The following is a 17,020-nucleotide window of genomic DNA, read 5'->3' on the forward strand; positions in this document are numbered from 1 at the left end:
AGGTACAAAATGTAACTAAAACATTCCCCATGTAAGGAAAGAAAATGTCTTCATATGTAGAGCGGAAGTAGTGGTTGTAGTGTAGTGCACTTACACTCTCATGGCAGTTTATATTAAATGACAAACTAAACTGAACAGAAGTTTTGCATTGTCTGTACCATTAGGTTTCTAACTATTAGTGTTTTGTTTCCTCTGTTATCCAGGACAGATTTGCTGTTTCTGTGCAGGTCTGTTACTCAGAGTTGCCTCATAAAGTGAACTGTATCTGCTCTGGGGGAAACCTGGATGTGTTAGTGTTAACAAAGCAGAGGGGGCCTAGCATGAGCTCAGGGTCAATGCACACAGCAGATGACCTAAATTACACAATCTGTAACCTACAAAACTCATACACACAGCGAGAGAGAGAGAGGGAGAGAGAGAGAGAGAAATAAAGTAGAAAATATGAGACAGAAAGCTTAAGGGCACTGAACCGAATAGGCAAAGAGTTGTGGCAAAGAGTTGTGTTGGCATATCCAAAGGTTATAAAAATGAAGAAAGAGGAACACAGAAAATATGGTTAATGGGGAATATCAAAAGGGTGTGTGTGTCGGGGACAGAGAGTTCGGAAAAGAGAGGAGACAAAAATGAAGAGTGTACAGATGAAAAAGGCAAATGGCCTCTTCTGATGTGGAAAAATATAGCAATGGGAGATCTGTGGAGACAAACAAAGATAAATAACAGTAATTACAACAGAAAAGGAGGAAAACAGAAGCAAAGAGTCGCGAAACACAGAGGAGTAGAGAGGGACAGAAATATAAGAAAAAAAGGAAGGAGGATGGAAGAAGAGAAGAAGACAAGAGGCTGTTTGTTATTTTCATTGTTGGTCTGTCCCAGCAGAAGCAGAGTTCATCCCAGTCTCTCTTCAATGGACGGCTTTAATTTCCTCTGCAGTCTCTCTTTACGGTGACACAGACTTTCTTTAACATGACACAGTCTTTAAGTTAGAACTGAAGGTGACACAATCTGTTTCAGGGGAACAGTCTTCACTCAAATCACAGGTGATTTAAGGGTTTTTCTTGAAGGTGACACAGTCTGTCTTCTTAAGGAGAAGCCTTGTTACGATGATACAGACATTCCTAAGATGTCTGGGTCTGTGTAAAGGTGATACACAGATTCTTTACATGCACTCAGGGATGAATTCACAAAGAATAAACTGCAACCGCTATCTGCGCCATCTCAAGGTCCGATTCACAAAAGATATTGCGCTAATGATATTTCAGTGCAAACACGCTCATAAAGTTTTGCAGCTGAATGCAGTTTGCCTTTGTTGTGTCTGTTAAATGTTCATCTGCAATTTTCTCTAGTGTCCCCAGTAATATTTGTTCTTAAGGTGTACTGAAGTAGCATATCACATGCCATGGTTAAGCAACGTTTGAGTCAATAAATGTTATAAATGCAGTTGCAAGAACAATACTTTCCACTCATGTGGAAAGAGATGTTTGATTTGAAAGAGAAATTATTCAAATTATAATTATAAGTATTCTAATCATCTAATAACTCCCCCTGCTCTATTATTAATTTCTATCAGCGGGATGTCTATTATTTTTCTATGACTCACTCTGTAATAGTGATTGTTATTTGGGGGGCTTTAACTGTGCGTCATGTGCGCTGGGAGCATGGAGAGCGGTCTCTCCTACTCTGCTCAATGCTGGACTGTTACAGTGCGTAGCCATCATCTCCGCTTCTCACAGCAGTTTTATGTTGTTTTACAGTTTCATTCCGTCATGGTGAATCTCAGGTATTGTACTGTCTCTGTGCCACCTGTGCGCATATGATGTACTGTGATGCACTATTGCTTCGCCTGGCTACAATCACTGCTGCCATGATCACCGGAAAGTCCGGGTGTGACGCCGCTTTATAAATGCGCTTCAGTTACCGCCAACTCTCCGAAGACGCTAATAATTTCACTCTAACTGCGTGCGGGTATTACTGCTGGTGTTTGTGAATTTGACCTTGTTTTTCAATGAGGCTCATTTGCATAGAAAGGGCCAGATGTATGCATATTACCAAATTTACATACCTGCAAATAGCACCGGAGCACCAAGACGCTATTTGCTTGGCAGCGCAGTTAGAGGTGCAGTTCACCCTTTGCGGGTGCTTTAAGAACTGCGCAGTTTCTTTTTGTCGTATTTATGCAGATTTAGCAGCAAAAAGAGCCACGCAATCCTTTTGTGAATTTGCCCCTCAGTGTTTAAGGGGACATAGTTGTCTTAAAATGTCATAAACTTTCTTTAAAATGTGATTTTCTTTAAGGATGTGCTATCATCTATTCTTGAAGTAAAGTCATTTCAAGTTTACATTCTTTGAGAGGAGATGGAAGAGAAAGAAGGGACAGAGGGAAGTGGGTGGCAGATGGATGGAAGGTAGGATAAACATATGAGAGAAGAATGGATGAAAGAAGGTCAGGATGCTTGGATGAAGAGCATTTGTGTTAAATATATATGAGAGAAGTGGACAGAAGGAAAGATAAAAAGAAAGAGGAGGGGATGGGCGAAAAACATTTTGGATATTTGAAATGGAGAAGGCAAAAAGATAGAGGGATGAATGGATGGATAAAGTATTTCAGCAGCCAGGTGGGGTCCCCTATGAGAGGTAAGCCATATGGTGATGATTCAGCATGGCAGCCTGACAACCTCTGGTTTAACCCGGCTTACACACACACACACACACACACACACACACACACACAAACACACACACACAGCTCTGTACTGACTGTGCAGCCATGCATCAAGTCTTGCAGAGTTCGGCCCTAACACATGCTACAGTGAACGGGTACCATCCATCATGGCGGTAACTAGACAGAGATGCAGAAACAGAACGTGAGCCAAGATTTAAACCAATCAGGCGGCAGCGTGCGTGTCGTCCATCTCACCCAACCAATCTAAAGTTATTTCAGATGGGTTTATATTGTCCTCCACGTTATACAGATGTTCTGTACCAATACAACCTTAAAGTACTTCACAAATTCAACAACAAAGAACAAAACGTCTTATTGCTGATCAAATTGTTTCAGCTGAAGGTTTTTTTAATGTAAGTATTAACTAGTAAATACCTGCTGGGTGATACAGGTGGAAATATCATGTTCCTTGTCAGAGAAGATGTGTTTACTGAACCTGCCAAACTTGTATTTTTAAAGATGTCAAAGACCTCAAGATTAGTCATGAATCAAACAATCTAACATTCTTATGTTTTTGGTCTATTTCTTACATTATGAGATGGGCATTTTTGAAAATTTTAGCTATTTTCTCATGGCCTACTAAATGAAGAAAATCTGTATCCCTTGAAAGAAATGAATACAGAAGCTTTACAGTCTTCAAATAAGTTTGACTAATGTGAAACATCATCTTGGGAACATGTTTAAAGCCTTCAACAGGAACCGATTCTTAAAATATTTTTTAAATGCTGGTAAATTTACAAATGTTTTTCTTCTTCTCATTATTTCGCTTATCATTTTAATTTATTTGGGGAGCCTGTTGCTGCCCACTTTTCTCCTGCCAATGATGCAGGTATTTTCACAGATTTTTGTGTTATACTCCACTGTACTGTATCAGTATGAGAAGATGTCAGTACCTGTCAGTGGATATGAGTATGTATCTGGTGTGTTGTACCTTGTCTGAGCAGCAGCTGTAGCTTTCCTCTCTCTAACTCCAGACTGAGGCTGAGTCCTCCCTCTCCCTCTGCGTGCAGCAGTGTCCCAGAATTCTTCAGGGTTTTAAATTTCAGAGATACGACATCTCTGGACGCACGCCTCAGCCTGGGACTCAACCTGTACACCAGACTGCTGCCACCGTCCAAACTCACCACATCAGAGGCTGAAAGACATAACAGACACAGAAGAGTCAAGACTTTACGATCAAATACATTGAAACATACAAACCAGAATCTTAACCAGAACCAACAGCTTAACAATGACTATAATCCCCTTGATCAGGTAACAATATGTGTGTTTTAATTTGTCTTATTTTTACATTGTCTTTCAGTGTGGAGGAGCATACAGTCTTCAGAGTATTCAAGTCCACAACATATAATCGCGTGTCGCGTGAGTTGTTGTTAATTTCATGTGAGAGTGTGTTTCTCAAATATGACTGAGGTTTTAAGGTCCTTAAATAATGTCCCCACAAAATCACCTACATCTGGACCAAAATTCTGCCTGTTGCTGCGATGTTGTGGTTGCTGTACGACAGACAGTGAGGACTGACTCTGTATTCTGTTTATCACTTTCATCAATAAATTTCACCTTAGTGTCTCGCTTTCTCGCTGGGGATTTGGGCTGAGGTGAGGTGAAGTCAGGTGAGGTGAGGTGAAGTCAGGTGAGGTGAGGTGAAGTCAGGTGAGGTGAGGTAAACAGTTTGTGCTAAGTGTGGGGTCTGTAGGCTGTAAAGAATGTACTGCAAACACTGAATTGTTTAAAAAGAGCAGCAGCTGAGTTCAGCATCAATTTCCTTTTCAGCCGTAAGACAAATTTCTCTGACTGAACGTTTTATAATGAACTTGGCAACTCTTTGACTCACTAACGCCAAGACTTACACACAAACACACAACCACTTTGCTTGCAGTAATGCTCTTATTGGATTGTACAGTGTATTTCTTGCTGATTACAGAGCAGCAAGATGAAGCTCCAAAGCACTGAGTCATCCGCAGTGTGTAAAGCTGAAACCATTACTTTAAGTCTACTCTACTACTTTATATACTATCAAGCCATTCTAATTAAGTCCTACATTACATTTCCTCCAAGAATACTATGTTTTATCTGATTATAATTAACCCCGTAAGTATCCCAAGAATAGATTGGTGCTTGTTTATGGCTCATAACTTGGGCACAAAAATGGTTTTGTTCTGCTTATAGCAAGTGCAACAATATGCCCAAGTCTGTCACATATCAGGGAAACATCATGTGGCAGGAACATTAATTGGGTGTGCCTTTACTTTGTGTTCAGTCCAGCAACTGACAAGTTATTAACCTCTCACTGTTTTTACAAACAAAAAAGTTAATGTTTTTGTAGCCTTGTGATTAACAGACTCTTAATTTAACATGCATTAACCACTTGGTAGGCAGTGGAAACCTGATTGACATGCTATCACCTCACAAAGTTGAGCCTGTTAGCAAACAGTTGCCTACTTACACATCACAGCAGATACTATCATTCCTTTTGGAGTCGTGTATTGGCCACCTGATGAATGTAAGTCCAATATTCACTCTCCTTTTAGCTCTGTTTTGGTCTCCACCAACTCCTGAGGGAAATATCTGGCTTTTTACGTTAACCAGCTAGTCGCTAACTGTGTCTGTCTGCCATTTAGTGCTGAGCAGGTAGTGTACAGTGAGTTTATCCGACTTCTGTTTGCTGAAAACAGCTGCCTGCTGGAAATGACGCTGATGAGAGTGGTGAGACTGAACCAAAACAGTAAAGTTGTGTGACGGAAAACCAAAACAATGAGCTGAAAGACACTGAAATGCTCTTTAGCACTGAGGAGACATGCAATCAGTTATGTGTAATTGTTAATGTAAAAATATTGATTATAGCTGCTTAAACTGTTAAACCCACAAGTGACTGAACCTCAATTTTCTGAGGGACCCCAGAAATATTTTAGATGGGAAGGGGAAAAAAGACGTACCGTTGTGTTCTCTCGCAAAACTTCTGCATCAGCCAGAGAAATATTTTATTTGCAGCAACAACAATAAGACTTCGGCCCAAATCCTTCGGAATAAAAGCTTTTTCTCTACACGTTTACTGACCAGAAAACATCCCTTTGGCACAAAAACTGCACTATTGTAAATTATACTACTCTTCATGACCTACACTTCGTCCTCATAGTATCATTTAAGCTGTATCTCTGTATACTGACATATACTGTACATATACAAACATATCCACTGTAAAATCCCATCCCAAAATATGTTCCTCCATGTCCCTTTCAGGACTCTGTAATTTTCTCACGTCACTAATACTTTTTGGTTCTAACTATTTGTTTTTCCCAAGATTGAGGGCACATGCACATGCACATGTGCATGCGTTGGCGTGATGTCTGTGGTGTTTGTTCAGTTTGTATCACAGATGTTGAGTTTTTATTAGTTTTTATAGATTTATTTGTCTGAAATCTCCTGTAATGATAACTGCCACGACACATTATGAAATGTTCTGTTGTGTTGCCTCAATAACAGACCAATACCCACAATGCATTTTTCACACTGTGGTAAACTGTTTGCTATTTCAGCTCCCTTCAGTATATTATATTTGCTTTTCCGAGGAGGATTCTGCTGTACATGCTACATTAGTTTACCACCGGGAAAACCAAGAGTCTCTGCCAACCGTCACGCCGGCTGATAAACATATTAAACAAATGTATCTGCTGCCTCCTTAAATAACTTGAGAATATTTCCAAACCACTACAGGCTATTTATCAAAATCCATCTTTTAAATGTTTCTCATAATCCATCTTCTTCCAGAGGGGACAGCAGCAAACACTGTTTTAAGGGACACAAAATGGTTTTATCATAAATCATCTTTCCACTTGGTAAACTAATATGATGAATTAGTGCCGGGAGGGTAGAGTGTTATCTTGCCTCAGTATACCCAAGTCTGGACCTCTAAATGTATTGAGTATTTCAACTATTTAGAGTTTTCGAGTATTGGGTGTTGTGCACTCTTCAAGCCACAACAGTGCAGGGCACACTAACAGGATATGCTGGTATCGAGTGGAAATAAAGCAATATGCTTCATTATCCTCCCAAAACATAAAGCTGTAGGCTACATAGAGCTGATAACTTATGAAATCAAGAAGTGTTTTTACTTAACTTACTTGATAATTGTGTTGATGTATTGTGTGTATTATTTTTTACAGTAAATAAACAAAAATCTACCAACTTGTATGTATGTTGTCAGGACAGTAGTAGAAGTAAATGACCCAGAGACAATAAAAGTATTTAAATCAAAATGCAAAACACTAAAAGTTGTCTAACTATCAAGCAAACCAAAGCAAAGCAAAGTCTCGCCAAACTCCAGAGGGACGCCAACAAGCACTGAGTCAACTTTCTGACTTTCTGACTCAGGTACATGAACGAATCTGGCGAGCCCAGAAGCCCTGAAGGGGTCTCTTCGGTATTCTTCGGCATGAACGGGAAGTGTCGAGGGCAACAAATATGAAAGAGAGCTTGTATCAGCAGCCGTCGAGTAGAGTCAGGTCAGGTCAGGTCGAGTCGAGTACACGGGTTTGTAGTACTGAACAGTCTCAGCAGCGAGCACATACAGCTACAGCAAGTCCGGAGGAGAAAACATGTTTCAGTCAGTCACCACATACACTGCTAAAGTGTGTTTTCAACACTGTTTAAGGCTATAATGCTTTCAATTTGATGGCTGGCAGTTAGTTTGGTAACATATAATAGCAGAGTAGGTGGGAGAAGGCAAGAGCTTTGTCAGTGTCTGTCTTTAGAGTGCAAGCATATGGCTATTTCCTGGAGGCAGCACGTACCAGCACTCAGAAGCATCAGTAGAAAAGAATCGTTTGTTCATTTTTGGCCAGCCCTATGATGAAAAAGTAATAAGAGAACAGTCTGGACTCTAGTATGTGAGAACAAAAACTAGACAGAGATTATGTAAAAGTGGCCATCACTGTGACAAACCACAGAACGACTCAACAATAAATCCTCAACAAGCAACGACACTTTTAGTGCAGCTCCAGGATTGTTTTAAGCTTAATGGGCTTCATCATGTGAGACAATGAACACTGATAGCGTCATATCATATTTTTTAGCAACTCTAGCAGCATGGCTCTAGACATGGCAATGTCAGTCAGTCTACCACTTTGGTCCAGACTGAAATATCTCTACAACCCACTTTCATGGCCCCAAGAGGATGAAACCAACTGACTTTGGCGATCCCTGACATTCCCCCTCCCTTAATGTCTCGACAACTACTGGATGGATTGCCATGAAATTTGGTACAGTACACACATTCATGTCCCCCTCAGGATTAATTGTAATAACTTCTCTTCACTCTTCATCTAGCACCGTCAAACTTTCACTTTGTTTAACACTTTGGTTTATGACCAAATACCAGCAAAACTAAAGACATTCCCCTCTGCTTCAGCTGTACTTTGTGTTTAGTACAAATGTTAGCATGCTAACATGGGAAACTAAGATGGTGAGCACTTTCTCAATATCAGCATGTTAGCATTATCATAGTGAACATGTTAGCATGCTGACCAAGCACCATTGTGCCTCACAGAGCCGCTAGCGTGGCTGTGGACTCTTATTCTTGTTAGAAGAACAAAAGTCAGTAAAGTGAGATACTTTCATTTATTTACAGTATGATATATAGATTTAAATTTGTACTGGGAAAAAAGCTGAACAAAGGAAGATCACTTGAGTTTTAAGATGAGAGGACAAAATATTACAAACACCTGCTTCTTCAAATGAGTCATGAAGAGGATGAAGAAGATGAAGAGGAGTCACATTCAGTGCGGATATAATGTATGTAAAGTCACGCTCATCCTAAACTCTTAGGAGATATAAACAACGCTGAGAAAATGAAACAACTACTACTAACAACATGTTTTTAAGGTGTAAGTAGAAAAGGCAATGACAGGTTGATATTTGTATAATTTTTTTTAAAACAGAATCAATTCATCTGATAATATAGTGGCTCACATAAGAAAAGTGTGGTATAGTATTTTTTTCCTTTTTGCCATGATGGAGCCATTACTGATAAGAAGAACTGTAGTGTAACCTGAAAAAACACAGAATGGGAATAAGTCAGAAAATGAGGAGCAACGAGGAACAAAGGAAACTGTTAACACAATATGTTCTGTGTGATACATGTTGTTCTCACTGTTACTGTAATAACAAATGTGAGAGTGTAAATCAGTTGTGAAATATGAAAATGCTTCCAAGACTAGAATTACCGCCTGCAGATGCATGCCTCCGCCAACCAGTCAAGTTGCAGTTTACATCCATGTCTGTCCAGACTCATATAATATATGCAGTGATCACTATATTGATGATACATATGTATGATCCCAGTGAATATACATTGTTGAACTGATTAATGAAGGATTATCATAGATGTATTGGCTAAACAGGTACACATGTACTTGATTACTATGTAAAGATGGATTCTAGGAGTATAGCTACACAGAATGTGGTGCTTTTGTTTTCTCCTGGCATTTTTAGATGCAACGCCTCTCTATGAGCGGTCACAGGATCACGATTAGCTAGGCGCGCTCCAATACGTTGTTTGCAGTTACCCAATGACGCTCGAAATTCAGAATGGGGCAGGAAGTGAAAGGCAGAATGGACGAGATGGAGGAAAGCCCGTACTGTGCTAGTTATTGTTTACACATTGTGTTGTCCCAGTCAACATGTGTATGTGTGAAATCTGGATCTCCCAATTCATTTTTAAATAATGGCTAAAAACCTTTTTAGAGGTCACAATGACCTTTGACCTTTGAGTCCAAAGTGTGACATATTCAGTGTCTGACCAACTGTGAAATATGGTCATCAGTTCTTGATTTATGGCCAAAAACGTGTTTTTTGAGGTAACAGTGACCTTTGACCTCAAAAATTCTAATCAGTTCATACTTGAGTCCAAGTGGACGTTTGTGTCAAATTTGAAGAAATTCCCTCAAGGTGGGGATGGGATGGGACAGACAACCTGAAAACATTATGCCTCTGGCCACAGCCGGCGCGGAGGCATAGAAAGGCTGCCAGGGAGCGTTTGGCGTTCTTTGTATCTGTGGGTGATATGCAATGAGTGTTTCTTTTCTTTTGAGCCAAATTAAATGTGTTATCTATTGATTGGTGAGATGTTGATTCTCTCTCCAGTTACACAGTTGGAGTGATTTGTCATGTACTTGCATTTTAAATCCTCCATGCAAACAAAATTTCCCTGAAAGACAGTAAACAAACAGTTTCCAGTGTCCAGAGCTTTTTCAGCTGGACAACTCTAGAGAGTCCAGTCAGTCCAACAAAGAAGATAAGACTTACTGTAAGGACATCCGTAGGTCTCCAGCCGGAGTCCGATCCTCCCGCTGGGGTTCCAGTCCAGAGGAATGAGGCGGAGGAAGCGAGCGATCGCCGGCTGCTGCAGTTTGTACTTAACCACACTGTCTGCATTACTGTTACCTGGAAAAGACTGAAAATACACAAACACAATGAGGACTTGTTAATTATGTATCTGTATTATTGCTACCTGGAAAACTCACATATAAACAGCTCAGCACAATTATGTCTGTCATTTAATTCCATCTCAAAGATGCTGCCCTTTATGAAAACTAAAGGAAACATATACTGAAAAAACATACAAGTACAAGGTAAACTTTACTATCATTCAAGACCAATGGTGGAGGAAGTACTCAGATCCTTTATGTAAATAAAAGTAACAATACCACAATTTAAAAATACTCTGTTACAAGTAAAAGTCCTGCATTTAAAATTCTCCTTGAGTAAAAGTACCAAAGAATTACGAGCAAAATGTACTTAAAGTATCAAAAGTAAAAGCACTCATTAAACAGAATGGTCCATCTCAGAGTGTTAAATTATGGAGCCCCCAAGGTCCCGAAAGATTATACTTCTTTAATCTGTTGTTAGTTTTGTTGTGCAACTAGTTGCAACTTTATCCTTCTTATTAGTACATGATGACCTCATGTAAATCCCAGCATTGCTTTGTACAACTCAGAGGGCTGTGGGTCAGTGGAGCAGGTTGTCCACTGATCACAGGGTTGGCGGGGGGATCCCCACCTCCTCCTGTCTACAAGACACTGAACCCCAAATTGCTCCCAAAGGTTCCGGGGACCCGACGTGGTAGCTTGCTGCCGTCGGTGTGTGAATGAGCTGCAAAAACCTTGTAAACCGCTTTGGATAAAAGCTTTATAGAAATGTAGCCATTTACCATTTACAACTCCAACCTGAATAGGTCTAATCAGCCACATAACTGAAAATGTCTGTGTGGGTACGCATGGCATTTAATCTGTAATACTGCATCAAATTTTATAGGTTTTTGGAAATTTTGTATGTAAAATGAAAGTAATTAGAAACTATACATGTCAAATAAGTGTAGTGAAGTAAAAAGTACAATATTTGCCTTTGGAATATAATGGAGTAGAAGTATAAAGTAGCATAAATTGGAAATACTCAAGTAAAGTACAAGCACCTCAAAATTGTACTTAAGCGCAGTACTTGAGTAAATGTACTTAGTTACATTACACCACTGTTCAAGACCATACACATGCACAGCAGAACGAAACTGCAAATGTGCAAAATAAAAACACAATAAATCATAGATAAAATCAGACGAAACAACACACTGTCTAATAACAGACACAGAAAGACAACTACCACTGATGTCAGTAGTTGGTAGATTAAAAGCAGCAGACTGATTATTGCACAAATGTACAGCAGAACAAATGGCAGCAAATGTAGTGTATATTTACTGTACATTAAGTCCATGTGTGTGTACACGTGTAAATGTGTCTGTGATTGTGTGTATGTGTATAACTTTACAATGCAACTTTATAATTCCTCCAACTTATAGCATAGCAAAGTGAAATTGATTTATCACTGAAATATCGTTATATATATATATAGATAGATAGATAGATAGATAGATAGATAGATAGATAGATAGATAGATAGATAGACAGATAGATAGATGCAAGAGATTTTATTGATAAACCATGATTTAATTCACTTTAAAGAGTTAATCCTGGCTGGTGCGTCCGACCCTGTCCCCTGTAGGATCTCCTTAGCAGAACATCCCAGTAGAAACCTGATTCTAGTATTTAGGTCCTACAATATACAAATATAGAGTTTATTTTATTTATTTATGTGTGTAACCACTGAACAATCGACCAACTTGTTTCATAGTTGTATCGAAGTGTCACTACATTCCTACAAGGTAACAGCTACTGGAAGCAGAGCATGCTGGGTATACCGGGCTGGTTCTTATGAACAGATGGAAAACGAAAGAAGCTCTTACAGTCTGCTTCAGAAACATTTGCTCTGTAGAGATTATGTTCATTAACCTGCTTTACACTAAAATCGTGTTTTTTGGATTATGAACAGAAAATTGATTGTCTGTTTCTTTCTGACACTGGCCTGAATGCCTGATGGATTGCTTTCTTCCTCGCTTTCTCTCTCTTTCCATCTCTCCCATCTGGCAATCTATCCTAATTGCATCGCTCCCTTGAAGTTGACATGCAGGTTAACTGGCTCTCCCACTGCTGAATAAAAGCTTGGACACACAATTAACTTATTAATTCCTCTGTAATCATGAGAGAGTAGAGTTGGATCTCCTCATATGATGAGTAGACACCTTGCATTGGAATGAAAGAAATGAACTTTTGGTGATTTTTATGTTTAAATTAGTTCACACGGTTATCTATGGGGCTGAAAACCTTTAACTCATGCTTTGTGCGCCCGACCAGCAACCCTGACCTCCTCCTTAAAGGTGGTGTATGCGATTCTGGAGAAATCCAATACCATGACAGATACCACGATATAGAGCGAACAACGACACAGCAAGTAATGTAACTAACGTTAGCTAGGTTGTGGGTTTGCAAACTGTCACTACAGTTGCTGCTACGAAGCTAACAGCCAGAGAGGACGAGGCAGTTACCCAGAGCCAGCACAGCAGCTCCAGACAGCGATACTCACAACTCTCCTGCTACTATAGCTAACATCACAACAGCAGCATATCTTGGCAAACTAGAAAGGAAGCTGAATGTCCGTGGGCAAGTCATTTAACGTTAGATGACACGCAAATCACAGCTGGAATAGTGTTGTGTGGCTCAGTCCGAGCCACTTTCTTTATTTCCCATTTACAGAGCCAGGGCTGTGTACAAACACCAGAGGTTTTTTCAGCGCACACACAGAACAGACAGCGAGCGGACCGTGAGGAGATATTCGCTGAATTTGACAAAAAGACGTGTATTGGATTAGAATCGCATACCCCACCTTTAAGAGATTTTGTGGTGTTATAACAATGTCACGCTACTTCCACCTTTTCTCCTGAAAAACAACAGTCATAATTCAAATGGCCACAGGAGGTCCGCAGGAGAAGAAGTAAACATGAGTCATTTTAAGTGCTTGAATAAATGACCAGTTGTTTTTCTGGTGAGGACAGTCTTGTATGGTAGTGTCTAAGAGTAGTGTTTCTGGGTATATACTGTTATGTTAACAGTTACTGCGAAAGACCAAAAAAGAAAGATGTTAAGTATATTGTCTCCTCAAAGCTAGGACCTAACGAGCAGGGCCTTCAACTCAACAAATGACACTGAGGAAAGGATCAAATCTCATTTACTTGTAGAAAGATTATGTGAATTCTTCAACAGCAGCCTTTGACGAGCAGAGGTCAGTGAGAGAGATTAACTGTCAACGTGAAGGACAGAATAGGAGAAAGGAATAAAGAGACGAAGAAGAAAAGAAAGTAGGAGATACAGTGAAGAGTATCAAAGGGAAATGACATAGGGACAAAATGAAAGGGAAAGAAAATCGCGTGATATGAATAAGAGGGAGATAAGCAGCAGCGTCAGAAAATGAGAAGAGGAAATACAGGGAGAGAGGAAATTTGAGATGAACAGGGAAAAGTAAGCAAGAGCACCACTCGTGTCTTCACCCCCAGTCCTCCAAGCAGGAGGAAACAAACCAATAAATAGTAGAGAGACAATAAAGAAAAGATGGATTGCAATATTTTCAAGCACCCACAGGCTTCTGAGAAAAGAGAAATAGAGCGATAGAGAGGAAAAGAGAAAACAGCATACTTCCTCCCTGGTCTTCAGGCCTCCAAGCTAAAAGCAGAAGCCCAGTAGACGTTGATCCAACAGCTCTGCCATCAACTTTCTCCTCTGACAGACCCTGTAAGCCCGACTGACTAATGCACAGAAGTTGAGAAACACTTTACATAAACTGTGCACAATCCCTGTCACATTTCAGAGTGTCAGAACCTGTTTTTAAGCTGCGAGAAGCCGTTCTCTGCTCTCTCAGAGAAGATCCTCAGTGCTGAGATTAGCTGGATTCCCTCCATATGAGGAAATTGCCTCGGCTCGACTTCTAATCAAAAGCTCCTCTCTGAACTACTGTAACAAATGTGGTTTTACCCTGGATAAGTGTCCATGCTCACAGTGGGTTAAGTGGGTGTTTTTCCATGTTTGTTGCACTATTTGATTTGGTATAAGGCTCACTAGGAGCGTCCAGGTGAGAAACTCAAACATATTTTGAACTGGCTCTCTGTGCTGACAGGATTCATCATTGTGTTTGCTTCCTACACAAGCAAGATCAAAACTACTTAGTATTCCTGTGGCTGTATACTGAACCTTGTACCATCACCACAGTGGAACAAATACAAGTCCAACACGACACTTGTGTGACGGGAAAACACAGAAGGGGAGTTCTGTGTCTACCAGGAGGTGAGAGGTGACACTTCACTGCCTCTGCTGTCCATCTGACTGATTTCTTCATTAGTCAGTTCTACAGAGACCAGCTGAGCTTTTTCACTTCATGTCTATGTTGTGCAATGTTTCTTTCACATTGTTACTCATCAGTGGTGGAAGTACTAAAATGACCTACTAATGCAGAAACACCATTAGTAAACATTATACTCAGGTACAAGTAAAGGCATTAGTGTAACAATGCTTTTACTTAATCTTCTCAAGTAAAGATGTATTGAATGTGAACTAAACACTCAATAGTTAACTCTATAGCGAGAAGTAAATTGAGACCGGGAAAGAGAGTGGGATTAAGAAAAGGCTGCTTTAACATTTAAAGGGATTTAAATATATACTGTATATGATTTTTGAAATATTTTAATACATTTGACATTTCTATAATTTTATAATTCATTCTAAAAATTGTATATATTTTGAAATGTGTTTGTAATGAATGTAAAATTTCATCTATCATGTATGGGTTTCAAGACCATAATTGTCTAATACCAAAGTCTATATAGTGTATGTGTATGCATGAGCAATATTTTATTATATTTCCCATCAAAAATATTTGCAAGGAGAGACGGGTGTTATCTACGACACATTCTGTGTGACTTTCAAACATTTGTACCTACAGTAGCAGTGATGGATACAATAAACATATTTACTCCTTTAAAAAGTCAAAGAGAGAGAGAGAGAAAAAATGACAGAGTAACAGTTAAAAATGTAATAAATAAATAAATCGTGCCACTTGATTGCCTCTCTGTTAGTGATCAGCAGTTAAGGTGTTTTGTCAGCAGGTCTGCAGAGGCAGCACAGCTTCAACATTGGTTCATAAATTATAAATGAAGCGATAAACTCATGATGAGTCTATCTGTACAGAAGCCACATAGCACTGCTCGACACAACATCACTTCATTAGAATTACAAAAAACTAAATATGATGATGTTCATTGATCCCTGAGGGGGAGTAGAGTCAATGCAAGACGAAAGAACAAAAGTGGAGGCATAAAAATTAAGTCAGTGACGTAGTTTTGATGGATACAGTATGGACTCACCCCTATACTGTCCTCCTGTCTGTATTGTTTCCAGTTGTGTCCCGTGTCACTGAACATCAGCAGGTACGACGTCAGCCAATCAGAGCTGCCGTAGCGGCCCTGAGTAGCGACAGCTGTGATTTTGGTCCGCTCACCCAGGTCGACCTCCAACCACTGATACCTGTCTGAGGTGAGAGGAGACCAACCTCCAGCTCCTGCAGGGAGAGAAGGAGAAAAAAACAGCATACATAAGTGATTTATTACAGTATATTTCCATCAGCCATCAGAGAAGATGAAATAAGCTTTGGTAGATGCTGAAAAATGAATTGCATTGCTTGACCTTTCATTCAGAACTAAAATCATACTTTTCAGTTGTGAAAGCCGAGTGAAGAAAATTGATTGAACCACATCTTTAAATACATTTTGAAGCATTTTAAATCAAACTTTAGGAACTTTCCTGAGAAATTCAAATCACTCACATTTGCTATGTGACCCACAATGGCAATGGCAATCTTTCTTATCATATCTATCTGAGAAACACATGCATATTGTGAAATGAAAATATGCAATACAATCAGCATTTGATATTTCACTTGTCAAAACAACAACAAAAAGGTAAAATTGTCTGTGCCCAAAAAACTGTAAAATAACAAAAAAAAATTAAGACAATATTTGTGAGAAAATAGTTTGAAAGTTCTTGTAATAATAATAATAACGATAATAATAATAATGATGATGATAATAATAATCTTTATTTATAAAGCACATTCTAAACTCACATTCCAAAGTGCTTCACACAAGACAACAACTTCAAAACAAGCAACAATATTAAAAACTAACTTTTCAAGCAAATAAAACAAATAAAACCAACAAAAGGGCAGTCAATGAAAATCAAGTAAAATCAGCAAAGGCTCACTGATCCGGTCACTGATTCTGCTGACCCGATTTCCTCGTTCCAAAGCTTCGGGACTCTGACTGCGAATGCTCTGTCACCTCTAGTTAACAGCCGCGCTTGGGAACAAATAAAAGACATCTGCCTGAGGATCTCAGGCTACGTGCTGGCTCGTATGCGACTAAAAGGTCACATATAGAGCATGGAGAGAGGCCGTGAAGAGCCTTAAAAGTCAACAGTAAGATCTTAAAATCTATTCTAAAACATACTGAGAGCCAGTGCAAAGAGGCTAAAACAGGTGTAATGTGGTCACTTCTCTTGGATCTTGTTAAAAGCCTGGCAGCTGAGTTCTGTACAATCTGGAGCCAATTAATAGATTTTTGGTTGAGGCAGGTGAAGAGGCTGTTGCGACAGTCGAGGCGCGAGGAGATGAATGCGTCCCCTTAAAGATATTGAATAAATATATCAGGAGACAACTTAAAGGAAAAACCTGAATAAATAAATGAGTTGAGAAACACGCAGATGTTTCCATACAGGAAAAGGGGGTTCACTGAATGTTTTGATGAAAATGATGTGAATCAAATCAGCCTTCGGTCACCAGATCTCAACACAAATGAACACCTTTGGGAGATTT

General features: G+C 39.5%; 1 protein-coding gene across 3 annotated transcripts in view; it reads right to left on the minus strand.

Annotated features, from left to right (window-relative positions):
* LOC122887348 (contactin-associated protein-like 4) overlaps positions 1-17,020 on the minus strand; it is a 149,467-nt gene that overhangs the window by 93,639 nt on the left and 38,808 nt on the right. For all 3 annotated transcript variants that reach the window (XR_006380517.1, XR_006380516.1, XM_044220446.1), the window contains exons 4-6: positions 15,516-15,709; positions 10,022-10,169; positions 3,651-3,854 (exon numbers count right to left, since the gene is read on the minus strand). Coding sequence is in view for 1 of the 3 variants with exons in the window: in XM_044220446.1 (XP_044076381.1) it covers positions 3,651-3,854; positions 10,022-10,169; positions 15,516-15,709 (546 nt within the window). In the remaining 2 variants the exon portion in view is untranslated. The remainder of the gene's footprint in view (positions 1-3,650; positions 3,855-10,021; positions 10,170-15,515; positions 15,710-17,020) is intronic.

The sequence above is a fragment of the Siniperca chuatsi genome, linkage group LG13 (assembly GCF_020085105.1).
Source record: "Siniperca chuatsi isolate FFG_IHB_CAS linkage group LG13, ASM2008510v1, whole genome shotgun sequence".
NCBI classification, from domain to species: domain Eukaryota; kingdom Metazoa; phylum Chordata; class Actinopteri; order Centrarchiformes; family Sinipercidae; genus Siniperca; species Siniperca chuatsi.